The 26,697-nt window shown below is 52.8% G+C and overlaps 1 protein-coding gene across 1 annotated transcript in view; it reads right to left on the bottom strand.

Annotated features, from left to right (window-relative positions):
* Nucleotides 1–14,188: 14,188 nt before the first annotated feature.
* PTPRU (protein tyrosine phosphatase receptor type U) overlaps nt 14,189–26,697 on the bottom strand; it is a 77,084-nt gene continuing 64,575 nt past the window's right edge. Inside the window, exons 20-30 of the mRNA XM_028114028.2 lie at nt 26,414–26,511; nt 26,215–26,331; nt 25,346–25,500; nt 23,007–23,142; nt 22,367–22,516; nt 20,577–20,750; nt 19,562–19,702; nt 17,265–17,390; nt 16,976–17,133; nt 15,639–15,774; nt 14,189–15,377 (exon numbers count right to left, since the gene is read on the bottom strand). Of these exons, the coding sequence (XP_027969829.1) occupies nt 15,315–15,377; nt 15,639–15,774; nt 16,976–17,133; nt 17,265–17,390; nt 19,562–19,702; nt 20,577–20,750; nt 22,367–22,516; nt 23,007–23,142; nt 25,346–25,500; nt 26,215–26,331; nt 26,414–26,511 (1,454 nt within the window). The 3' untranslated portion in view covers nt 14,189–15,314. The remainder of the gene's footprint in view (nt 15,378–15,638; nt 15,775–16,975; nt 17,134–17,264; nt 17,391–19,561; nt 19,703–20,576; nt 20,751–22,366; nt 22,517–23,006; nt 23,143–25,345; nt 25,501–26,214; nt 26,332–26,413; nt 26,512–26,697) is intronic.

The raw sequence follows: 26,697 nt of genomic DNA on the forward strand, positions 1-26,697 counted from the left end.
CAGCCAATGAGGGGCCTCGGAGTGAGGGGAGGGGGCAGGGATCAGCCCCCTGTTGGGAGAGGAGAGCCTGGCTGAGAGGGCCATATTGATGGGATGGCTAGCTTTGCAGGGCCTGTCACCCCATGTGGGCGCCCTGGAGATAGCTGTTGTTTGTCCATTCACTTTCTCACACACTCACTCAACAAACACTTGTTGGCCAGGCATGGGCCGAGGAATGTGCCAGGTGAAGGGGATACAGAGGTGAATAAGACCTGGATTTTACCTTCAAGGGATTCACAGTCTGACACAAAAGACAGACTCTGCCTCAATTACAATAATAGACACCAGGGGGCAGGAGGAAGGAGCATGAACTCCCGCTTGGCAGGTGTGGGGCAGGTGTGGGGCAGGTGGGACAGGTGTGAGGTACATGGGAAAGGTGTGGGGCAAGTGGGGCAGGTGTGGGGCAGGTGGGGCAGGTGTGGGGCAGGTGGGACAGGTGTGAGGTACTTGGGAAAGGTGTGGGGCAAGTGGGGCAGGTGTGGGGCAGGTGTGGGGCAAGTGGGGCAGGTGTGGGGCAGGTGGGACAGGTGTGAGGTACATGGGAAAGGTGTGGGGCAAGTGGGGCAGGTGTGGGGCAGGTGGGGCAGGTGTGGGGCAGGTGGGACAGGTGTAGAACAGGTAGGGCAGGCATGCACCTGAGGGTGGGTGCCCAAAAACAGACCCCGAGACGAGTGCTCTAGTGCCTATAGTTTATTTGGGAGGTGAGCCCAGGTGAGGGCCTAGAGAGACTGAGCGGGGGAGAGAGAAAAGCCAACAATACATGGATCAATGAGTGAGTCACAGCAATGGGCAACTGGGACTCAGTCCTGCCGGGGATGCTCTGAGGACCATGTGGAAGATGATTCAGAACCATCCTCCTGGATGAGGGAAAAGGGCATTTATCCCCTGATTCAGGGCATTAACTCCTCCTGTCCCCTGTACTTCTAGGTGGGACCTACTACACACATGGTCACACAGAAAAGCAAGTTCTCCAGATGCTAGAGAAAGAAGAAAAGAAATGCAGGCATTTGGGGGGCGGGGAGCTGTCAGCATGCCCCGAGTTGTCTGTAGTTATAGGAAAACTCAGAAAGTTGAGGGCAGATGGGGTAGGACATTAAAGCATCTGCTGTGGCATCTTAGAAAAGCTGACATTTGAGCTGGGTTGAAAAGTGAGTAGGAGTTTTCTAGCTGGAGTGGGCATGGGGAGTGGCTAATCCAGGCGGCTGGAACAGTGTATGGATGACAGGGAAAGAAAGGAAAGTGGCTCAAAGGGCCCAAGGATTTTGAGAAAAGAATTTATTTTAGAATTAATTAGGGGGGAGATTTGAGCAGTCTTTATGCAGGGAAAGCTTAGGTGGTAGAGTTGGAGGAGCTGACAAGTGGAAGAGAGATTGAGAGAGAGAAAGGGAGCAAGGGTACTCGTTAGGGACAGCCCCCTGCACAGGCAGAAAGAAATGGATCCAGAGGAGAGGAAGAAATTGGCTTTCCACCAGGAGAGAAGAATTCTGTTCCTGAGCTGGTTGACAATAGGTTTAACTGTAGGAGAAAAGGGAGTACTCAGGGGAGTCAGTTACCTATTGAGAGCGAAGGAGTTGATGGTTGGTGGGAGAGGGCTTGGGGAGGGTGGAGGACTTGAATAGTCCTTGAAGGTGAGGAGAAAGGGAGCAGACTGCGGGAAGGTCAGAGGAAGGATGGACGATGGTGAAGCCAGCTTACGTTGGCACTTACTCCTTGGCAGTGTTGTCAGGACTCACTGAGCGCGGTGTTCTCAACAGCTTCCCAGCAGCTCAGAGCAGGAGTTGAGAAAGCAGATGGTTGCATTGGGAAATGGCTGGGGTTTGGCAGGGCAGGGGTGGCAAGAGGAGAATGCCATCCGCCTGCAGGCACACTATTTCTGGGGACAGGAAGCCTCATTGGTTTCCTCTCTCTTTTCCTACCCTTGCACCAGGGAGAAGAATGAATGAGTGTAAGGGTTGAAAAGACCCCAGATCAGAGTTAAGGGACCTGGGCTGTCATCCAAGCTCTGCTGCTCACTTTCTGTGTAACCCTGGGCAAGTCACTTCCCTTCTCTAAACCTATCAATTCAGGACTGCTCAACCTCAGTACTGCTGATATCTGGAGCCAGATAATTCCCTATTGGGGGAGCTGTCCTGTGCAGTATAGGATATTCAGCAGCATCCCTGGCCTCTACCCACTAAATGCCAGTAGCACACAGACACACCCATTATGACAACCTGAATGAGCCCAGAGAAGCAAAACTGCTCCAAGTTGAGAACCACTGTATTAATTGGAATAATTGTAAGAAGTAGACCTATCTAGCCAACCCAGGAGAAAAAGGGGTCTCATGAACATCACATAAAAGAATGAGAACTAAGGCAGAGGGGACCTTTGACAGCTGATTAGAGCAGCTTGGATGTGAGTAGTTATTTATCACAACTTCTCTTCCATTTTCCCACCTGTAAAATACATGGATCAGTGGCTGAGCTGGGTCTACAATCCAGGCACCCTGCTCCCAAGGTGCAGGCTCTTTCCACTCTACAAGCTTTGTGAAATCCCACCTTTTTGCAAGACACTCTGAGAGGAACCACATCCTTGTCTTTCGACAGTAACTGGACTGTTCCCAAGATGGATCTGAAAGAGCAGAGGTGAAGAGAAAGGTCAAGATGAGAAGAACAAGAGGGAGACCAAATCTTCCAAGGACAGAGATGGAGGCTACAAAGGAGACCAGACATCAGGATGGAGAGTACTAAGTCAGGGTCCATTCAGGAAACAGAGAGCACACCAGTAAGTTGAACGTGGAAAACTTAATGTAAAGAAGTGATCATTAATAAAAGGGGGTTAATTACTAAAGGGAGTAAAAGAGGACTCTAAAAAACACAGGATTAGCAAATGTAGGGGAAACTTACAACCCCTAGCCGTGCCTGAGGTGGTGGCTGAAGCTGGTCTGTAAGAATGCCTGCTAGGTGAGGAGAGCATAGCCTGAGGAGGGTACAGTGGAGCTGGTCCCTGACGGCTGCTAGGCTGAATGTCGCTGGACAGCTCCCACACCGAATAAAAGAAAATAGGAGGTCCAACACCAGAAAGAAATGTGCCTTCCAATCCTGTCACCTTGCAGTATCCCTCCAGTGCCCTCTGTTGACAGATATTAACATTGCACCAGCTGGTGAAGAAGAAATGTTTGTAGGGTCCAGCTCCAGTATCACTAAGCAGGGCAAAGAAGGGTAGACTCAGAGCTGAGAGACAATAAAGTGATAGTTGCCACAGTCCCTGCCTTTGGCTAATCAGCTTCCACATACACCTTCTACACATTTTTGAACTTCCATTCGCAACACAGCAACTCTGTTTCCACCCAACAAGACACAGTTGTCCTTTGTACAAATAAAGAAGCTCTTGCACTTGCCTCAAAATGAGATACATAGTTCCAACATCATTGTATCCATCGCTGGCTATGTGAATGACTCCTCAAATTCAGTACAGTCAGGCTATCTTGTTTATAAAGTTAACCTCGAATAACCTGTATATAAATAAAAATGGAAAGGAGAGAGAAGAAAATGGTCAACATATAAATATAAATTAAAGAACATAACAGAGAAAATATGCAAACCTACAATAGTCCTCACTTTTGTAATTGGTCACAAAGCCATTATTTCTATCTGTGGTTTCCTTCTTCCACTCCCCATTCCACATTTCCCCCACCCTCAACCAGAGCCTCAGCTAGTTGGGTTTTTTTTTTTTTTACCAGGATGAGTGAGCCAAACCTTTACTCCTGAATCACATGAGTCATCAACTATCCTGCTTTGCTGGGTTGCTAAAGTTTTCCACTAGCCTTTACAATTGGATATGGAAGAACTAAGAGGTGTCCCAGAGAATTCTAAGTTCCAGATGAAGTCCTCTGGGCAATCACAATCAGTCATTCCATCCAGTAGAGTAACCCTTTTTATAGCTTCAATGTTTGTCCAGTGACACAAGGGCCTTAAATGACTAGATGGTAGTCTCATCCTTCCATTCATTGGAACCATCACTGTGTCCTCTCATATGCTCCCCCTTGGGAGCAAAGGTTTCCAAGCCAGCAGAGCTCAAATTTGCTGAGACAAGAAGCAGAAATTCTGCAAGTGGGTGATTAAGAACAATAGTGAGAGGGGCTTGTGCCAGGTGTCATCTCTTGCTTCTCAGCTCCAAGTCCACGCTTGTGGTACCGGAACTTTTTTCCCTTGCAAGCATGATGTTAATCTTTGTCAGTAGGTGGCACTGGTGGACACTCTAGCTGATTCCAGCATACTTTGCTTCTGGCTCCTGCAGCACTAGGTGTTTGTAGGGCACTCAGTGGAGCACATTCCTAGTGATATCAGCAGTATCCCCACAGCTAGCTTCCCAAAGGCAAGATTGTTGGGAACCCTGGCTCACTTCCAAGCATCTTTTCCATGATGTCCCCTATTCCCTGCCCTCCCCTCAACTCGGTGAGAAAGTTCTTGAAGCCAGTACTCCAGCTGGCTTCCCAGAAAGTTCAACAGCAACCCCCATGAGCATCTTCTGAATTTAATCAGCTCCTCAGCAGTTCTCTGCCCACTAACCTTGACCATCTCTGGCCTGAACAACCTAGTGAACTTTTCTGCCAGCCAATAGGCTGCACCCACACGCTCTCCAATGTTCTATAGCTCAGTCAGGTGGGAGGGTCCCCGCCTCCCTTACATGTTTCATTTCTTTCATACTCTCCTTCAATTAGCGGTATGTTTGAGAGTTCTCTTTTATTCCCCTCTATTTGATTTGATGTGGTTTCTGTCTCCTGATTGGACCTTGACTGACACAGAGCCACTCCCATTTCCACACCTTGATTACTAGACCCATGTATTCTAATAATGAGGGAAACAGCACTATACAATGGTGTCTGACTCAAAGCATATATTACTAATATATGGGTTTGTCTTCCAACTGGCACAATAAGCCTTTCCACCTTAAAATAGCCATCCATTTCCAGATAATGAGTTATGTGGTAAAAAAAAAAAAAAAAAAAAACAGTTAATTCCATAGCAATGAGCCCACTGCTGCACTTGTTTTGTTATGAAATTAGTTCCTTGAGAAGAGACTATTCTGGGTAGAATATCATAATGGTGGGTGAGGCATCCTGTAAATACACAGATGGTGGTATGGACAAAATCATTACAGGTAGTAATAGCTAATCCATACTCAGAAGATGATTCTATCCCATAAAGGAAGAATCTCTGTCCCCTACATGATGGAAAAGGTACAATAAAATCAACCTGCCACTAGATAGATGTCTGGTCCATCCAGGGAATGTAACCATATTGTACACTCATGTTGATCTTTTCTGTTGGAAGATTGAGCACCCAGCGGTGAAGAAAGCTCTTGGTAAGGAGAAATTCATGTTACTGAGCCTATGAATATCCTCCATCTTTGCCACTATGGCCACTTTATCCATGAACCCATTGGGTAAACACAGGGACAGCTGAGTAAAGAGGCTAACTCATAACCACAAAGCATGTCATATTGTTCACCTGATTATTCAAAGCCTGCACTGCAGTTGATTCCCTTTAGTGCACATTCACATGGAACACAAATCTTCACAGTCTATGCCCATTCTGAAGAGTCCATCCACATACCTTTCCCCAGAATTCCTTGTCACCAGTCTTCTAATTATATTTACTTCAAGTCTCTAACAATCTAGCCAAACCATCCCATTAATAACTGCTCATAAATAAGCATTGATCCACACTTCTGGCCATTTCTAATTCCAAAATGGACAACCAAATATACTGCTTTAAAGTTTTGCCCACTGAAAAGATTTTTCTTTACCATTGTCCTTCAGGGTCACCCCTGATGGGGTTGTAATGCTGCAATCTTCTGTTTTGGGTAGTACTAGCATATCATGGAGCACCATCTGTAAACCAGGCTTGAGTTTTTATTCCTCAGTCACCTGGTCATAAGGAACTCTTCATGAAGCCATATGCATGATTTGAGAAATAGAAGGCAGTGAAGCAGTAGTGTGAATCACTGGCTCATACAATTTACTCATACCTTCCAGACTTGCCCAAGCGTGGTTTCTTTTATACCATTCCCACCTGATGATAGACTGTTGCTGCACAAAGCTAAATTTATGGCTAGTGGTGTCAAGGGACTCCTAAGTGAAAATCTCAGGCTGCATGGTACCTGGTGTCCTATAGTTAGGCATTCAGTCTCTACCATAGTCCAGTAGCAAGCTAGAAGCTATTTCTTGGAGGGTGGGGGGGGGAGGGGAGGAAGCATTATCTGCATAAGAAGGAATATATTTACTCTAAAATCCTAGAGGTCTCCACTGTGGTACCCCTTTGGGATCTTGTCTGAGACTCTATACAACAATCCTATTTGCTATGAAACCTTTGAGAATCATTGGATCTACTGGATTATAAGGACCAAGTGGTAGAAGGAGTATACTGAAGCCTTTATTTGCTGCAGAGACTTCTTGTGCTATGGTCCCCACTCAAAATTGACAGTCTTATGGGGATTTTGCCAATGGGTCAAAGTAGCACACACAAATGCGAAGTTTCTTCCAAAATCCAAAAAGCCTACCAAGTGTTGTCCTTCTTTTATCAAGGTAGGTAATATAAGGTACAACAACTTGACTTTCACCTTGGAGGGGATATCTCAACACATTCCATACCTTTGAACCCTCAGAAACTTCACTGAGATCTCTGAGATTTTCTGGGATGTATTTCCCACTTCCTTGTTCACATGTGTTGTAGTTGCAACTTCCTATTGATCAGATGCAATCAGCTTGTCATCAGTGGAGTACACCAGTGTGAATGTCAAGATGATCACATTATCTGTGGACTATATAATGGCAGAAAGGAAGAGAATGGATTTAGCTCTGAATCAAGACTCTGTTGGTATACTTTTAGTCCTTCCAGGTAAACTGTTTTTGGTGATCCTTCTCAGTTGGTGTGGAGGAAATGGCAGTAGCTAGGTCAATGGCCACATACCAAGTGCTATACTAAGTTGCTTCACAAAGGACACCATATCTGGGACAGCAACTGCAACTGGAGTCACCACCACATGAGACTTATGGTAATCTAGCCATTCCCCAAAGCCCATCCAACCTCTGCACAGGCCGAAGAGGCAAGCTAAATGAGAATGGGATAGGGATCATCACTTCTGGATATTGCAGCCTTCATCAATATCTGAAATGTCCCCACAGATAGGGAAGTGCTTCTGGTTTACTATCATGGTAGACAGAAGAAGTTTCAGGAACCTCCATTTAGTGCTTCCTTCCATAATTGTCTTCACTTCATGAGCCAGAGATGCCAAGTGGGAATTCTTCAGGTTGCCAAGTATGTCTATTTCAATTATGTGTTCAGAAACTAGGGGGGAATGACCCACTGCATACACTTGGTCTAAATATCTATCACCTGAATACCTAAGTCATCACTTTGACTGGTAGGCCACAGTGTTATTTTGCACCTCCAAGAAGTATCATAAATTCAGAGCAGTGTCTAGTAATCTCCAAAGGCCTGGGTACCTTCTTTTCCCAAGTGCGGTCACTCTAGTAAATAGCCATGGGTCCTTTCAGTGAAGGCTTGGAAGAAGAATTTGTGGTACATACTTATAGCACTGCTGCAGGAAACATCTTCAGGGGGCCTGGCCTCCTCTTCAATCAAGAGGCTCTGATCTGAGAATTGGCTTAGATCTGGAAACTGAAGAGAGGCCACAACTCTCCAACATGGTGATTCAACTCAGGTCTTGACCACCAGTCCCAGAGTTTGGTTGGTTGGTTGGTGGGTTGGTGGGTTGGTGGGTTGGTGGGTTGGTGGGTTGGTTGGTTGGTTTTTCTGCTATATAGATCAAGCAATACTCTAGTACGCTACCCATCTATTTCCTTCCTAGAAACACACTGATCAATTAGTCACCACTAAAGATCCTTATGGGCCAAGGCATTCTGATTGCTAGTACATCCCTGCTGCCCTTCATGATAAATGCATTCTTCTTGTCTTTGGCTATTGAGTACTGACACTTAGCCTCTACCACTCCAGGATCCTATCATCCCCGTAAAATCAGGGAGCCCATCTTAATAACAACATGCTGCTGACAATACCTGGGCTACAAAGCTGGACATTTACAGAATATGTTAAGGATGTAGGTTCTCATCTCTCTAATATATTTCTCAATACCTTAGTTAGGAAAGTGTCTTCTGGGAATTTTCATGGAACATAGTTTGGGGGTGGCTGTGCAGGTCACACATGATAAATCCACTCCAACATACACTATGCTTAAGCCTTTGGGTTCCTTCCACATTATTCCACAGAAGCTCTGGCAGATATCTCCATTCATTAAACAAAAGCCACCTTCAGATCCAAGTTTCAGTCAACCAACCAAGTAAACTGTTGGATCCACCTTCAGGTGCACAATCTAACACATTAAATCCCAAATCCACATCCATGAATTCAAAATGATTTAGTATTATGTTCCACCCTTAGAATCAACTTCCATATATATTCCCAATATTATGTCAAATCTTGCCATTAGCAAAAATCTTGCCATTCTTCTATTGCATAAACTATCTCCTCCTGGATCATAGTGCATACCTGACCTCTTGGAACATGTTAAGATTTGACCTTTGTTATGGATCTAACAGCAACAAAGGGTGCTTGTGGCATGTCTTGAGGAAAATGTTCATCTCCTTCAAGGCATCTGCCCCATGGAAAGTTATCACAGGGTTTTCAAACAAAAGAAAACTAATCTCCTCAGATACAGGAGGGAAAATTCTTTCCACTGATAAAAGGAGGTTCGGAGTGATTCTCCATTTCATCTGAGTCCAACCAGATGTCTCTATCTCAAGTTTCAGGATCCCATTCTTTCCTAATTTGTGCCCAAACTCTCATGTGAACAGATTGGTGATGCTGTAAACTTAACTGATGTTTAAATTCTGTGACCCACACCTTTAAAATTTATGTTTGATTTTCAGCAATATCAGACCTGTGGCTACATGAAATAAGAGATTCTTTCAAGGATGCCATGGAAGTTCTGTGGTTCTCAAACCATGATTTGAGCTAAGAATTAAATGACCCAAACTTATCATTTTCTTTCTAGTAAGTGCTCCAGTACATTCAAGAATCCATCCCCCGCCACAGTCCTTGCAGTCATAATTAATGATGTGATGGTCAGGTGCAGTAGTCACCTGGGCTCCCAAGACACTTGCTTCAGTTGGCATTCCACCAAAACCCATCGCAGGTGATAATATAATTATGATGCCACTATGCCGTGGATTACTAGCATCCCAGGTCCAATTGACAAGGAGCTCAGCACCGTGCTCAAGCCCAAGGGCACGACCAAACCAAGCAAAATCCTACCTTTGAGAGTCTGCTTCCTGGGACTACCCCTACTTCAAATTCTATATCAATTATGACCCCGTCAGGAGACAGAATTCATAACCCATAACTTCCACATGGAAGTTTTAACAGAAATAATTGTTAACTAGCAATAGGTAGTTAAGTAAAATCTAAGGGACCCCCAAAGCTGCAAGAAAGAAGCATCCAGAAGAAAGAATGTTCTGGGAGGGGGAGGAGGGAAGCAGCTATGAGTAGGCTGAGGGAGCGTGAATAACAAATGAACTAAAGGCTGAGGAGAAGGTCTCCCCCAAGACTGACATTCAGACCTTTTTAGTGAGGGAGTGGTGACCACAAGAACATTCAGCCTCTAAGTAGCTAAGAAACTTGCCAGAGTGTGTGGACTAGCACTGGTCTATAGAAATGGAGAGTGGGGCCTGAGGGTACATCCGGAGCTGGGCCACAAGGGCCACTAAGGTCTTGGCTCCTATGCTGAGTATTTTTTGGTTTCTGTTTTGTTTTTTTTTTTTTTTAAGGAAGGAGGACCAGAACTTGGAAGGCAAGTAATCATCTTACAGTGTCCCTCTAGCACCCTCTACTGACAAAGTCTAGCATTGCTCCAGCTGACAAAAGACAACTGTTTACAGGGTCCAGCTCCAGTATCACAAAGCAGGGCAAAGAAGGGCGCATTTGGAGCTCAGAGACAATAAATCAGTACTCACCATGGGGGCAAGGCAAGGGAGCAAAGCGTTTGTTAGGGAAAGCAGCTAGAGGAGCAGAGGCTTCTCTGCCTGTCCTGGGGGGAGGGGAGCAGGCAGGGACTGGAGCCCTGGAGAGAGAAATCTGCCCTCAGCTGTCTTCAGAAAGAGAATGCAATCACATAAAATACACACAGCTCGAGAAAGCCCCATTGTTCGGCTTTCAAATGAACAGAAAATAAAATTCCTGGACAGGTTCCCTCTTCCCACCTCTGGGAATAAGTAGGAAGTGAGCTGAAATGCATTTCATTTTTCTCCAAGAGGCTTTCTCAACTCAGTGGCTCCTGCTGACTCAGGCCAGGCCCACCATCTGCAGATTCAACAGATGCTTAAACACTCGTTCAACAGCATTTTCTGCAGACCTACTAGGTGTCTGCCACTAAGCCTGGGAGGCTGTTTGACGGCCTCCACAAGCCAGTCTGCACCTCTCAGTGGTTGAGCCAGGCTTAGTGTGAGGAAGGCAGACTGATTCACACACAAGATAAAATGCAAGTAGCTGATGTGGCTCAGGTTCGGATTTGTCAGGGTGGTGAATGACCAACCCACGAAGAGCCAGCTAGTCACCCACACAAGAAGGCCACCAGGGGCCTACACGGGGCAGGGCCCTGAGTGTGACAGGGACAGTGGGGTGGGAGGCCACCTCAGTGCATTCAGGGAGGGCCTCTTGAGGACGCGCGGTCTGAGCTGGACCTGGACACCCAGAAGGACCAGCCGAGCAGAGAGTGGTGAAGGGCATCCAGACAAAGAGCTCGGGTGGATGAGAAGAAATGAGGCCAGAGCGAGCAAATAGCGGGCAGGAGGGACGCAGGCAGAGGCAGGGCCGAGGCCACGTCAGGCGGGGCCTCGAGGTCACAGCCAGGTGCTCAGCCTTTACTCACAGAGCAGTAGGTCACTGGAGGCTGAGTGATCTGGCTTACTCATTCCAAATGGTCGCTGTGGCTACCGCAGTTTGTGTGACACCTCGTGGCTCTGTGACTTTGGGCAGGTCACAGGCTCCCTGAGCCTCGATCTCTCCATCTGTAAAATGGGGATGACAGTACCTACCTCACCGGCTTCGTTGGAAGCTGAGCCGTGACAATCCACACGGAGCTCTTGGCCACGTGCCCCGGGCCTGGTGAGCGCCACATAAAGCCGCGCTCTGCGACCCCACCCCGTCCACAGCCCTTGTCCTCCACCCCCGGGGTGTAGCCCGGCCCACACCTGTGGAAACCGTGGCTCCCTGCCCCCCGTCCACACCTCCCGGCCTCCCCGGCCCTGGGAGCACCACGGCCCATGGCTTTTTCTCCTCCCACGGCTCAGATGAGGCACGGAGGCCCGCGGAAGGTGAGGACGGCCTCCGCGCCCCGCGAGGAGGAGGTCCTCGGGCCCAGGCCGCGGACGCCAGACTCGCTGCCGTCTGCGCCGCATGGCAAAGCAGCTTCTGCCCCGGCACGGACACCAGGACTCCGGCCAGGCCCTCGGCCCCGGCGTGTCTGCTGGGCTCCCGGCCATCCGAGGCCAGCCAGGGGAGGTGGGCGGGGCCCCGAGACGGGCCGCAATCAGTGAGGGCCGTGCAGGCGGCTCTCATAGCCATCAGACCGAGGCTCGGTCTCCCCGGTGCCCAGGCCATGCAGCCCCTCCCAATCAGGGGCGGCCGCAGAGGTCGTGAGAAGCACTAAAATGGCCTCGGCTCTGACGGCCCGATTTATGATGACACAAGAAGCAAATTCAGCTTCCGGCCCGAGGAGACAGCCGGCCGGTCTGCACTTCTAGAAACCCTTTTTGCAGGGATCTGGTGGGTGGGGGCTTCTACCCCACACGTGCAAGGCCCTTGGCCCCACGCAGAGCCAGGCTGGGCCATCTGTCTTCTCGTGCCACTGGCTGCCTTGTGCGAGAGGCCACCCCCAATGACACATTTCAGATTTGAAAATCAGTGCCCCGGCCACGGGTCAGCCATTTGGTGTTGCACCAAGGGACCCTCCGGCCTTCACCACCACCCAGACCGGCCATGGAGCAGAGCAGTGAGAGGCCCAGGCTTTGGGGTCAGCCTAAAGTGGGGTCAAGCTGGAGCCCCAGCTCAGCCGTAAAATGGCTGTGACCCTGAGTGAGTGCAGTGCCTTCCCAGGCCTCTGTTTCCTTGTCCCCGGAATGAAGGGGCAGTATCCCTACTTCAAAGAGCCGTTGTATGGATTAAGAAGGAGGTAAGGGTGTTGAATGAAAGGTCATGCAGGCCATGTTTATTAGCTGGGGACTTCAGTATCATGTGATGGCATGGACTGAGGGCCAGTCAGATCACCACGGACTATTCTAGTTCTTTTAAACATTTTATCTCTAGACTTCCTGCAAGTAGGTATCGTTATGTTGATTTTCTAGATTAGGAAATTGAGCCAGGGGTGGTTCTGAACAGGTGCAAGGTCACCAGCTGGGGGCTATGCAGAGCTGGGGGTGGGACCTTGGTTCATTCTGGAGCTGGCCTTCCTCCTAATACACGGCCTGCCTTCCCAGTTCCTCTGAAAAGCCATGTAAGGCCAATGATCAAATAGACCCACACTCTCTCCATCCTTCCCTCTCTCATGCCAACATTTCTAGAGCACCGGCTACAAAGACAAGCCCTTGGCTGGGCAATGCATACAATAGGATGAATGCAGAAACACTTCCCACCCTTTAGGATCTCAGTACTCAATGGGTCAAAGAGTAGAGCTGCAACCACATGGCCCAGAACATACATGTATCAGCTAGCTTTTGCTGCATAACAAACAATCCTAAAACTTTGGCTTAAAAAAAAGAACAATTTATTATCTCTTCTAGTTCTGGGGTTGGTTGGGCAGCTTCTGCTAAGCTCAATCATGCGGCTATACTCACCTGAGAGGCCTGCCAGGCTGGAAGGCCCAAGATGGCCCCATTCACAGGTCTGGTAGTTGGTATTGGCCTTTCATGGGTTGTGTTCTTCTGGTTCTTCCATGGGCCCTCAAATCTTCCAGCAGGCTAGATAGGCTTCATTACATGGCAGAGTTCCAAGAGGACAAAAGCAAAAGCTGCATTGCCCCTTGAGGCTTAAGATCCAGAACTCACTTGACATCACTTCTGCCATCTTCTACTGGTCAAAGGAAGTCACATTCTATTGCTTGGCCAGGATCTCACATACACTTGTGACCATCAGGTAAGGCTTAGTAGTCAATTCAGACTGAGTGTGTGTGGCGGGGGGGGGGGGGGGGGGCGCTCATATATCCTAGATAAGTGGGATCATAATAAATTCTTAATTCAGATTAAAAGATGTTAGATCCTAAGTCATTGGAATGGGTTGTATTCTCTTGCCAATGGAGAAACTGTGGCACAGGAGTCAGCCAGTGTGAGAACAGAATCAGTACAGCAAGGAGCCAGTTTCCATATGAAGAAACGGAGGCCCAGAAACACGATTTGTCTTGCCCAAGATGACACAAGTTTATGACAGAGCCAGGAGTGACTAGGATCCCTACCAGCTAGCCCGCTCCTCCACTCCACCCCTAGCAGAAGCCCGAGGCTGGGAATGGCTGGGATGACCATCATAGACAGGGTGTGTCTCTGTTGTGTGTTTGTAAACAGCGCCCTTTCAGCATGCCTGCTACCATGCAAGACACTTAAATCATGTCCTCTTCTGATCCTACCAGGGTCTTACTCCATTTTACAGAGAGGGAGCTGACTTACCCAGGGTCTCACAGCTGGTGAGGCCCATCCACCTGATCCCAAAGCCTGAGCCTCCCATGCTGTCCCCAAAAGAGCTCAACCCAGATCCAGGCCCCTGAGGGGTGAGAGGCAACTCTGTGGACCTTTAGGGGTCTCAGGATGAAGCCCACTACCTGAGAAGCTGCCTCAGAGGCCTGGGTGGAGGCAGCAACAGACAGAGTTCTCTAGAACCTGCCCCTGCAAGAAGGCCCCTGAACGATGCTCTGGTCCATACCTGACCATTTTATGAATGGAAAAACCAAGGTCTAACTGGACCCCGGCCTCCGCCTCCCAGCCCAGAGCCCTCCCACTGCACTAGGAACCTGGGGGCAGGCGAGCAGGCCCCACTCAGGCTGGTCACACACACACAAGGCTGCTCTGTGGCATTCAGAGAGCACATTTATTTACAAAGCGCTTTACAAACATCAGCTTATGCCTCCCCACAGCCCCCTGTGAGGTAGGTCAGTAGTCATATCTACAGTTTACAGATGGGGAAATTGAGGCACGGAATGGGGGTGTGGCCTGCCCCATTTTAAAGAGATTTTCCCACCCACCCATCAAAAAAATCATAAAATTAACAGAAAAGAATTGTTCCTCCAACCTAAAATACATGTTCTTCCTCTGAACTGTAGAAGTTGCAAGCACCCCGATCTAGTAAGGTCCTGTCCCCAGGGGGCAGCCTGACCAGGAGCCACAGAGACCTCAACCCCAAGGGCTATTGTTCAACCTTACAGATTGTCACTGGCCTAGGCTGAGCAGGACCCACCAGTGAGGCCTGAAAGGTACAGGAAGAAGGGCTGAGGTACCTTCATTCTGCAGACATTGGGTCAGGCAGGGAAGGGGCCCCCACGGAGAACAGGGCAAGGGAAGGGCAGATCCGGGTTCAAGGAAGCTCAGAGCACACATCAAAGAAGTAATAGTGGGAGGGACCATAAGCAAAATATCCCCGGGCCTGGGGGGGGGGAGGGGGCAGCAGGGTGGAGGAGGGGACCATAGTCCCCTCTGGGGAGGACCAGTCTGATGTGCCCAGTCTCCCCAGGACCCTCGGGGCCAGGCCAGGTGGGATTCCAGATGCCAAGCCCCAATGCACCCTCTATCTGTATCAAGAGGAAGCCACGCTGGGTGGAAACCTTGGCCAGCCAGAGGCTCTGCAGGGGCTCACTCATCTCTGCCAAGGGCTGGGACAGAGTCTGGGGCTTGAGCCTGGAGTCAAGGAGCTTGAGCCTGGGTCCTCCCAAGCTGGTAGCCCTGAGCCCCTGTCACTCCACCAGGCAGTGCCAGACTCACAGTGCAGACTTGCAGGACCCTGTGGAGGGGGGCTGGGCTGCAGCCGCTAAGCTCCTCTGTGGCCCACAGCTTGCCCATCATCGGACACGATGAGAGGCCCTGCCCACAGCGGGGGGGGGCACCAAGATGGCCCAGGGCCCACTCTAGTGCTTTCCCCGCGGGAGCTGTAGTGGAGCAGAGTCAGGGCCCAGGTCTTCCTCGTCCGCGCTGGGCCTGGCCCTGAGTGCACAATGCGTGCCCCAGGCCAGGGGCCCCGCTATCTTGACTCCAGACCCTCCAGGTACTCCAACGCCACATCATAGCAAAAGTGGTACTGATCCTGGGGAGAGAGAGAGAGGAATCATGAGCCTGGTCCCTCTCTGGTACTGGGGAAGGGGAGAATGAGGGGCCAGAGGGCAAGCATGAGCCCTGGCCCATCTTTGGGGGGAAGGGACAAATGGGTTTAACTGTCTTGGCACCACCGGATCAGAACCCAAAGCCCAATGGGAGGAACCAGGTAGAGGACAGTGGTGTGAAGGGACCTGGCCGGGCATGCACTGGGAAGTTGGAAGTGGTTGGGCAGAGGGACAGGGCCTCTCACCAGGGTTTCCACCATATTGGGCTTGTAGTTCCTAAGCGTTTTGGCAGCAAAGAAAACATCCACCAGGTTGTGACAGCGGATCATCTCCAGGACTGTGGCACAGGCGCAGAAAGTGCCACTGCGGCCGCCCCCGTTTCTAAATGAGACACAGAGGGTTTGGGGTGGGGCTCAAGAGGGGGAGGCCTGGGGCCAGAACACCAAAGTGACTGGCAGGACCAGGGAACCAAAAGAGAGGAGGGTCAGCGCCTGGGAGCCCAGAGAAGAGGGGCGGAACCAGGGTATCCCAGAAGGGAGGGGCCAGGGAACCCCCGAAAGGCAAGGGGCGGGGCTTAGGGAACCCAGGAGGGAGGGGTCTGGGAGCTCAGAAGGGCGGGGCTTAGGGAACCCAGGAGGGTGGGGTCTGGGAGCTCAGACGCTAAGACTGGCATCCAAAGCCTGTAGGTAACTAGGGAGGCAGCCTCCAGGAGAAAGACAGCAGGTTCTGAGGGAAAGGAAGCCACGGAGACGAAGACGGAGACAGAGGAGGGCAGCACGGAGACGAAGACGGAGACAGAGGAGGGCAGCAGAGCAGCAAGCAAACCCCAGAGAGCAGGATGTAAAATGAACATTGTGAGCACCAGTCACCCCCAGCAGCACAGACACATGGTGAAAACACACACGTACACACCCACACTTCAAGGCAAACCAGCAGCCAAACACACAGAGACGCTTCCTATCCCCTGTTCCTTTCCCTCCTCTGTTCCCTGCAACATCGGGATGTGGGGTTCCCCTGGGGAGATGGGGGATGGGCTAGGCCCTCAGCCCCCATTTGAGGGGTCTCTCCCACTAGAACCAAAGGCCTCTGAGGGCCAGGCCCTGCCTAACTCAGCTCCCTATCCCTGTCCCCGGAATGCCTAGGCTGGCACTGGAAGGGTCGGTAAGCACTGAGAGCATGAGAAAGTGGGGGTCAAAGGAGCGACTGCATCCAGACAGGAGTGAATACATGAATTTATGAACAGGGCATGTGAAGGGACGAATGACAAAAGTTGCATGCGTGCATGCACGAACAAAGACTGGAATTCCTTTGGCTTAAAGAGTGCTACTGTCTCACAGAGTAAACAATTCTGACAGGACTCTAATTAAATTGGCAAAGTCAGACATCACACAGAGGGTGCTGGGCAGTTGCCCAGGGTTGAGTCCACACCCTGGAAACAGACTGGGTTCCTCCAGGGAAGATGGGGCCATCCGGAAGCCCTGGGGGTTTTAGTGGCAGCCTTGAGGCCTTCTCTCAGCCTGGGTTCCCCCCTCAGCCCCGTGTCTCCCGGCCCCTCCCCCACGCCAGCAGGGCCCACACTCACAGGCAGTGCACAACAGTGCGCCCGTCCCCACTCTCCGCCTGCCACTTGTCCACCTCAGCCAGCAGGTGCAGGAAGGCCTTCTTGGAGTCAGGCGTGTCCCGGTACGCAGACCAGCGCAGGAACTGGAAATGCCGCACCAGCAGGTGCCCCTCCTGCAGCTGAGGGCACAAGCGCCAGCCAAGGGCGGGGGGGAGGGAACATGAGCCCTGGGGTGACCTCAAGGGGGTCTCGTGAGGTTGCCCCCCAGCCACCACCCAGGTTCTCACCATAGGGCGCCCAGGTCACTCACCCGAGAGATGTTCTGCACCCGGAAGACACGGGCCACCAAGTCTTCATCCACGGAGCCCGACACAAACTCCACCTCCATGAGGCCGTACTGCTGCCGGCCCGGCTCTGGCCAGTACTGCAGGCAGGGCTAGGCACACAGACACAGAGGGGAGCGCTGAGCCGAGCCAGGCGGGGGCAGCTGCCGCTCCTGCCCACCCCGAACCTCCACCCTGGCTCTGGGGCTCCCACACATCCTGAACCACTCACTCCCAGTCCACCTGCAGAGTCTCCCCAGCTTCTGCCACTCACCCATCCGAGGGCAGTGCACACCTGCCCCAACATCTTCTGCCTGACCCGCTCAGGTCAGCAGAGACAAACCCTTCATAGGTGCACGGACAGTCCTGACTGAGCAGCTCCACAGCCACACCTAACACGCTCACATACACGCTCACACACACACACACACGCACACACGCACACACACACGCACACACACACCCCTGCATGAGGCCGCCTTCTTCCAGGGATAGGCCTCAGACCACCCCTGCCCACCCCATCACTGCTCCCTCCCAGCCTTCTCTCTCACTGCCTTGCTCTCCAGCATCAGCTCACACAGGTGGGGTGTCCCTGAAGCTGCAACACAGCTCAGAACCCCCACTCTTGCCCTAGGACCCTACCATGGAGTCAGGGTCCCACGTGCAGCCTCCCCTCCAGGCCAGACTGGAGACAGCAGAGGGATGAAGGGAGTGTCTCCCCTAGATGAAGGGAGTGTCTCCCCTACACACACACACACACACACACACACACACACACACACGTCCTCCCCTAGATGAAGGGAGTGTCTCCCCTACACACACACACACACACACACACACACACACACACACACACACACACACACACACACACACGTCCTCCAGGCCAGTAGGTCCAGAGCCCCAGCTTCTAGCCTCAGCTCTGCCTGAAGTCCAGGCGAGGCTCTTCCCTCCTCTGGGCCCCGTTTCTCCATTTGTGAAACAGTCCCCAAGCTCCTCCCAGATGACTCCATGCTCCATCTGCTTCCCTCTCTGCCCACAAAGAGGGCACTACCTTCCTCATTTTGCCTGGGGTCCCAGCCACTCCTTGTGTTCGGGCCTTTGCACATGCTGCTCCCTCTCCATGGATCACCCATTCCCCCTGTCTTCACCTGGTCAGCTCTACCCTCCCTACATAGCTCAGCTTAGATACTGCCTCCTCCAGAAGCCTTCCCTGATACGTTATCCCCAGGCTTCTCTGCAGGGAAACCAGTGTCAGCTCCATGACAGCCCCTTCCCTGTGTGCTGCCACTGTCAGGGGTTTGCACCCTGCATCCCCCTGGACCACGAGATCTGAGAGGGGCGGTATGTTGCTTCCTCCGTCTCCTCACTGCGTACTGCAGGCCTGGCAGGGAGTGGCCAGTGGAGAAAGGTGGCTGAATGACATCTGTGTGAGCCTCCCTCTAGGTCCTTCCCCTTCACCTTAGCAAGGGCAGGTTCTTCCCACATGAGACTCCCCCCCAGATCCGTGCCAGGGACAAGAGCCTATCACGCTGCAGTCCTCGGTCATGTAGACCACATGCCTGCCTCATAAAGAGCCCCGTTAGCAAGTCTTCTCAGCCTTTCAGAGACTGTCAGGCTCATTTTACAGCAACTCTTCCTGGCCGCCTAGGACACGGAAGTGCAGAGAGACCCATACCTAGAGGGTATGACCATGCGGGGCTGGAAGGCTGAACATCTGCACTTCCTGGCAGTGACAGCTTTGGGGACCCCAAAAGGAAACCGGGGCAGCCCCCAGGCGGAGGTCACCAAGCCAGGGTCTAGACCCACTTCAGCTGCAATTTCATTGTCTTCATCCCTGCCACGCACTTAGCACCTGCTGTGTGCTGGGCAGGAAAGAAACTGAGGCTCAAAGAGGCAAATGAACTTACCCAAGATCAGTCAGAAAATAAGGAGGCTGGAATTTTGCTCAATCTCAAAGGCCCCCAAGGTGGGCAGTTGAGTCCACCCACAGGCTCTGGAAGAAGGCAGCCTGGGGGAGGGGCACAGCTCTGCCACTTCCCAGCTCCCTGGGTCTTAATCTTTTCACCCAAAGCCCGTAAGTGCAAAGCAGAGTCCTGGGCATACAGCAGGTGCTCAATAAAAAGCAGCTATTTCCCTCCAATCTGACAGCTGCATTCTACAGATGAGGAAAGCAAGGCTCTGGGAGGGAGTGGGACCCATCTAAAGTCACAGCTGGGATCCAACCCTGGGCTTTGGGGACATGTCCTGGAGCACATGAGGCCCTGGGCAGCGGAGGCCTCACCCAGGCAGTGTTGGACTGGTGCAGCTGGTTGAGCATGACAATGGAGGTGCACCCGTAGTCGTAGACGAGCCGCCAGAAGTCAGGCGTGGTGCTCTGCAGTGGGTGCAAGGTCACGATGAAGGCCGCACTCCGTGTGTAGCTCTGCAGGGAAGCCAGGACTCAGCGAGGCCCGCTCACCACCCGACAGGGCTAGAGCCCCCCGCCACAGGCCGTCCTCCCGCTCTGCCCACCCTGAGATGGACAGCGCTCCCCTCGGGGCCAGGCTGCCTCTGGGGGTCCATTTCAGAGCTTGGCTGGCACACTGAGGCCTGAGTTGTTAGGGTGAGCCCCCCTCCACCCCAAGGCCCCTGGTGTCCAAGCCCATGGCCCCTGGAACGAAATACAAAACGTTCCTAAATGTGTGGTGATGGGAACATGGGCAGGGTAGTCAGAGGCTGGCCAAGCCTGCTCCCTGCCTCAGGGCCTTAGCACCTGCTATTCCTGTTGCCTAGAACAAATTTCCAAATGTTTACACAGTTCTCCCCCTCACTTCTTTCTGCTCTTTGACAGTCGCCTCCTCAAAGGGGCCTTCCTTACCACCTCATCAAAAATAGCTATATACACACACTCCAAAGCCCACATTATATAGTTCTCCTGCCTGGTAGCTTTCTGTAGAAATTACCAGCATCTCACATGCCACTGTATCTTTGTGTACTGACTGCCCCAACCCATCACCCACATACAAGGTTTGTAGAGATTTGGGGGTATGGGGGTTATGGCCTGTGCCTGGCACATTGTAGGTGTTCAATAAATATCTGTGAATAAACACATCACTAAGTCCCTTCCAACTCCATGGAGGGAGGGTCTGAGAGCCCAGCCCAGGGCCCCAGACCAGTGACAGGTGCTGACTCTGCTCCCGGTCCACCTGCAGAGTGCCCCCAGCTTCCCCCCTCGGCTCTGCCCCCCTGGCTCCTGAGCCGTCCCAGGTACTGCTGGCTGAGGGGGTCCCCGAGCCCAGGGTTGCCCAAGCCCTCACGTCCGTCAGGGCCGCATTGATGTAGTTGTTAGGGTCCCCGTCGGCGGAGATGAGGAAGGGCAGGCAACGGTCAGGCGGCAGGACATCCATGCTGCGGTTCCTGTCCCGGTTCCGGGGCAGCAGGGCGATGCTGCACTCTTCCACATCCAGGGGCGGTGTGACCGAGTTCAGCGTCTACAGGGAGTGGAGGGAGCAATGGGGTCGGGGGGAGGGGTGAGTGTGGACCTCCAGTGTTCGCTGGGCCTCCTCCTGGCCCCATGAAGGACACTGAGCTGGGCTGTGAACCCCATTTCATGGATGGAGAACTGAGGTCCAGAGAGAAGGGGGCGAGGACAGGGACCCCAGGCTGGCTCCCAGTCTCCAGACCACACAGGCTCTGAACAGAGCTCTGGAGACCTAGTCTGCCTCCCCGCTCCCTGTGTAACCTTAGACAAGCTACTGTATCTCTCAGCATTATTGTTCTCAACTGGAAGGTGGGATAATAATACGCCTGCCTCAAGGGGCTATTGGGAGGCTTGAGCGAGATACTGCCAAGGTCCGAGCACTGCGCCCGGCAGATGCAAGGCTCCCTACATAAAAGGCACAGTGAGGATCAGGTGCTTTCAGGCAGACAAGCCCTAAAGCCCCACATCTTCCACAAAGCGGACTATGGGGACCTGGCGGAGGCGGTCAGCCCTGTCGGAAGAGAACACAAGTACAGGGCACCTGTCACACAGCAAGCCTGGGACTCTGGGTTATCTCCTCCACCCCATGCCTCCGACAGCCTGATCCATGGTGTCTGCGCTTCTTTCTCTTGTCCTTGAGGATCCCTAACAGTGAACCCCAGTCTCTCATGATCCCTAACAGGGCTCCAAGAAGCAGAGGTGGCATTTCCTATGAGACCGTCTGTGCAGGCTCTCCAGCGTCAGGCGTCTAGAAGGGGCCAGCCCACTGAACCCTGGCAGGAACCTGGAGTGTAGAGGACATCTGGGGCCTCTGCCTGCCCCACAGACCACTCTGGGACTTCTCTGGAGAACCAGCCTTCCCCCATCTCTGTCATGTGACATGCGGACAGTGGGTCCAACCTCAGAACCAGGTCTGGGCCAGTCCATGTGTTCCTACTCTCTGACCCCAGGGACTGGCTCAGGGATGGCACAGGAGAAGTCTGGTCTAGGACTTCCACTGGGGCTGTAGGGAGTCCTTTTTCCAGTCTCCTGACAGTAGGGATGACATGAGCCTGGCACTGCTGGGGGCCAGGGTATGGGTCTGAGAAAGATGCCGAAAACAGAGAACAGCAGAACCAAAAATGGACAGAGACTATGTCCTGGAATCATCATTTAAGCCCCTGGATCCAGCCATAACTGAAGCTGCACCATCCTTGGACTTTTCAGTTTCAAGAGTCATTGAGCTGGATTTTTGTCACTTGCGATCAAAAGAATCCTGATGAATACAAACACTGCGAGGGCAATATTGACTTTCTTTCCTGGGTAAGAAAAACCGAAGCTTGGGGAGGTAATGTGAGTGCTCAAGGCTACTCACAGCTCTTCACTGAGCCAGAACTTGAACCTGGGCTTCCTTGATTCAAAGCATAGGCTCTCAGCCACTTGGAGCGACCACCTCCTCCACTGTCTCCAAGTCCTTCCCAGCAGCCCTACTCTGTCCCTCTTTCTTGGCTCTCAATGACTCCTATAGCACTGAGAAATTCCCAATACACACACACAAACACACACACTCTCACAATCACACACACACACATACACACACACACACACACACACACACACACCTAGACATATACACTCCTGCCCCACCTGGAACTCTTCCCGCAGCTGGGAGGAATTACTCTGAGGATCAATGCGGATCATCTCCTTGTAGGTGGCCTTGAACTCACTGACAGGGATGGTGGTCTCCCCACACAGGCAGGCCTCCAGGATTGCATCGTGAATGAAGATGTACTGCTCCTGGAATAGGAGGAGAGAATATGAGGAACCAGGAGGGGACTAGAACCTAGAGATTTGGGGGAGATGGCAGCAGGAAGCAAGCCCAAAGTTGAGGCAGGGATGCTAGAGTCCACCTAGGTATTGGTACAGGTTGGCCCAACCCTACCTGAAACAGCCTTCACAGATATGTTCACTTACCTCATGTTTCATCCCTCTAATACCCTGTAAGAAGTTCTGAAGGTGAAGGGAGAGCCCAGGGTCACACATCTAATGAGGGTACAAACACCAGTAGATCTTACCTGCAAAACCTATGACCTTGGCCCCTTGGCTGTTTGACCTCATCCAACTGAACACAGTGGAGCTGACTTTGGGGAGACCCTCGGAGTTGGCAGACCAAGCTCAGGGATCTCAGCTCTAAGGACACCCCTCTGACACATTCCGCCAGCTTTGAGTTCCTCCATGAGGGACCCAAGTCCCAGAGCGGGCAGGGAGGGAGGGCTGCGTCCACTACCTCTGTCTGGATCATGTTGACGCGCCGGGAGCAGAGGGTCTTCACGCAGTTGTAAATGTCCACGACGCCCTCACACTCCGCCATGTCCAGCATCACATCCAGAACAATGTAGCAGCCTGTGCGGCCAGTGCCCGCACTGGGGAGAGAGCAGCCAAGGGCCCTGTCAGAGCCTGGGGAGGGAGCCCGGGGCCAGGAAGAAGGGAAGAGGGGGCCTGGGGTGCCTGGCCATGTCTACACCACACACGGGCTGGGGGACAGAGAGACACCCCACCCCAGTGGCGAGGAGGAGCCGGGGAGAAGTCTGCAGCAGGAGCTGTGGAAATGTGATGCAAGACCAAGCCGGGGACGGGCCTCGGGAAGAAGAGGAGAGCAAGGGTAGCAACTGAGATGGGCAGAGGACAAAGGTGATGCCCAGAGCTTAATCTAAGAATGTTCTTGCCTCCTGGGTAGCCCCAAATCCACACAGCCTTCAAAGCCCCACACACTCATACCTGCTCATGCACTCAGGGGAGCCTCCCCAACCCTCCCAGCAGATGCCATTCTTCTGAGCTCCCAGAGGAATCCCGGCAGGCTCTTGTCAAAACACTCTTCCGGCCACATGTGGCTGTCTCCCGGACCGGACTGGGAGCTCATCCAAAGCCGGGCTGTGTCGGACCCATCCCTGGGATGCTCAGGCTCAGCCCCAGGGTGAGCAGAGTCAGGGGGCAGAGAGAGGACAAAAATGACTCCAAGATTTCAAGCTTGAAAATGGTGGTGTCAAAGCACTGGCAAGAACGCGTAGTAGCGGGTCTCCTGCCGCCCCTGCCGGCGGCTAAAACCAGTACGACCACTTTGGGAGACTGGCAGTATCTACCAAAGCTGAATGTTTGCCTGGCAGAACTTCCACCCCTACGTACATACCCCCAGAAACACACGCGTACGCTGGCCCACACACATGCCTTAGAACGTTCTTAGCAGCTCTAACCATAATAGCTCAAAATGACACAACCCAAATACCTATCAATAGCAGAATGGATAAACACATTGTGGTTGACTCATCCAGCGGGACAGGATATAGTATGGATGAATCCTATAAACATAAGGTGGAGGGGAAGAAGTCACACACCAAAGAGCACACTCTATGTGATTCCATTTATACAAAGTTCAAAAACACACAAAATGAATTCACGCTTTAGAAGTCAGGATAGAGGTTGCTCTGGGAGCAAGGAGGTGGGTACAGACTGGAAGGGGGCTCAAGGGTGCTTCTGAATGCTGTTAATGTTCTATTTCTTGATCTGAACAGTGCTGGTTATTTCACAGGTGTGTTTAATTTATGAAAATGGATAAAGTTCTATGTGTGCACTTTGCTTTAAGTACGTTATACCTCAATGAAATCTTATTTTAAAGACAGTATCTTAGGAGTGCCTGGGTGGCTCAGTCAGTGGTGCATCTGCTTCAGCTCAGGTCATGATCCCGGGGTCCTGGGATCAAGCTCCGCATCAGGTTCCCTGCTCAGTGGGGAGCCTGCTTCTCCCTCTGCCTCTGCTGCTCATGCTCTCTCTCGCTTTCAAACAAATAAATAAAATCTCTATTAAAAAATAAAAAATAAAGACAGCATCTTAAAGAAGCCTAAAGAAATCTGAGAAGTGGTGTGAGGGGGGCCGGCAAGGGAGGTAGGGGGTCTGCCATGTGGCATTTGGGAAGCTGAGAGGAATCCAAGCAGAGGAGCCAGGACCAGATACAGAGGCCGAGGACTTGTGGGCCCAGGGGAGTCAGTGAGACCCCAGGGTCAGAGGGGAAGCTCCCCAAGAGGAGAGTGGGGGCAGGAACAGGACAGGGCCCTTCAGAGGCAAGAGAAAGCTGTAGAGCCGGAGAGGAAGCAGAGCAGACGAAGGGCAAACGGGGGAGGGGGGCCCACAGGAGCCAACCAAGGCAGGACTTGGAAGAGAAGGGGTGATGCTCAGGAGCTGCACAGGGCATGGAGGCCCCGCAGTGAGGAAAGCCTGCAGGATTCAGAGAAGAGAAGGCAAAGTCCTTCCCAGCACCTGGGCCAAGCCCGGCACGCAGGTGTGCAATGGGCACTGGCTGAACAGAAGCAAATGGAACCCAACCGGCCTGGTGCCTCGCCAACCCCTCTCCCCCTCTGCCTCCAGGGCCTCCTCAGCCTCTAGGCCCAGGGCCTCCACAGTTCTCGGGCAGCACACCAGGCGCCAACCTCAGAGCCACAGTTCGAAGGGCCCCTGGGAATCAGTCTCTCCTGTCCTCTGTCTGTGAGTAGGATGAACCCAAGGCTCCTCTCCTTCAGGGACCTGGAACCAACCCCACGCCCAGTCATCTTGTCCTTGGGATCAAGGCCTCACCTGCAGTGGATGACAACGGGCCCAGCATCAGGCGGGGTAGAGGCCTTCACGCGCCGGATGAAGGCCAGCAGCCCTGTGGCGTGGTAGGGGACGCCGTGCTCCGGCCAGGCGGTGAAGTGGAACTGGCGGACCTCGTGCCGGGCAGAGTAGCCTCTCTGGCGAGACAGAGTCACTGCTGGCTCCCCTTAGTCACCTGCCGGTTGCTCACCGCCGGATCTCAATCAGTTAACCCCAATCATGAACCGAGGTGTGGGTATTACTGACTCATGGGAGCAGCAAGAAAACCAGGGCCCAAAGAGGAGGAACTGTGGGTCCGAGGTTAGACGAGACAGACACTATACAGGAACGGGGCCCCCACCTCTGCCTGCACGGGGCTGTGCGACCCGACATGTCACTGCGACTCTCTGGTCTTAGCCTAGAGGGGGCAAGTGTCTCCTTTGAGGATTTTTACAGAGGATCACAGACAGGAGGACTCGGCCAGTCACCGGCCATGTGGCCTCGTGCGTGGCGCCGCCCCTCCACCTCACTTTCTTTATTTGTACAACGGGACTAACGGAAACACCTAATCCCGGCACTTCCCGGGGCTTAACCAACACGGGCTCCGCACGATGCCCAGCACCGAGCAGGACGGGCACCACCAGCCACTGCCTTCAACTCTACCTTCTCGACGTCGTCCTGGGGTCGCCGGCCAAGGCGGTCCCCGTGCGGTGCCCCCACAGCGCTCCCTGCAGTGACGGAGCGCCTGCCTTGCTGGGGAGGACAGCAGAGCCCTCCTCGCCCCTCCTGCTCCTGCCCTGGGAGGTGGGGAGGTGGACACTGCCCCGCCTCCTCAGGCACCCCTGCAGGGACCAAGGTGACAGGAGACTCACCCGCTCCAGGGCGAAGGTGCGCACGACATACTCAGCGAGAGTCTCCGTCTTCACCAGCGTGATCTTGATGTCCCCGTACATGTCTGAGTCCTCCGGCCAGTACCGCGAGCATTTCACCTGGGATCCCCACAGGGGGCTCAGTGGGCTCTTTGCTGCCCCCCCGGCCCGCCTTACCCCCTCACCCCAAGGCCCTGCTTACCCTGCCCACCTCCACCAGCTTGGTGATCATGACAATGCTGGAACAGTGCTCCTGCCACACCATGCGCCAGAAGTCGTAGACCATCTCGGGCTTCGGCCCTGGGGCGCAGAGGGTGCTCGTCCCTGAGGCAAGGTCTCCACCCAGGGCCAGTGCACCTGCTGCCCAGCACCCCCACCCCAGGCCAGGAGGCTCCTAAGCCCCAGTGAAGGCGTCATGCTCACCCTGCGCACACCCCACCCAATGCCAACTCGTGCCTGGAGGGCCCCAGGGGTGGGCAGGATCAG

Source organism: Eumetopias jubatus, unplaced genomic scaffold, assembly GCF_037043125.1.
Source record: "Eumetopias jubatus isolate StellerSeaLion01/CBP00866 unplaced genomic scaffold, mEumJub1_p1.0 scaffold_4, whole genome shotgun sequence".
Classification (NCBI taxonomy): Eukaryota; Metazoa; Chordata; class Mammalia; order Carnivora; family Otariidae; genus Eumetopias; species Eumetopias jubatus.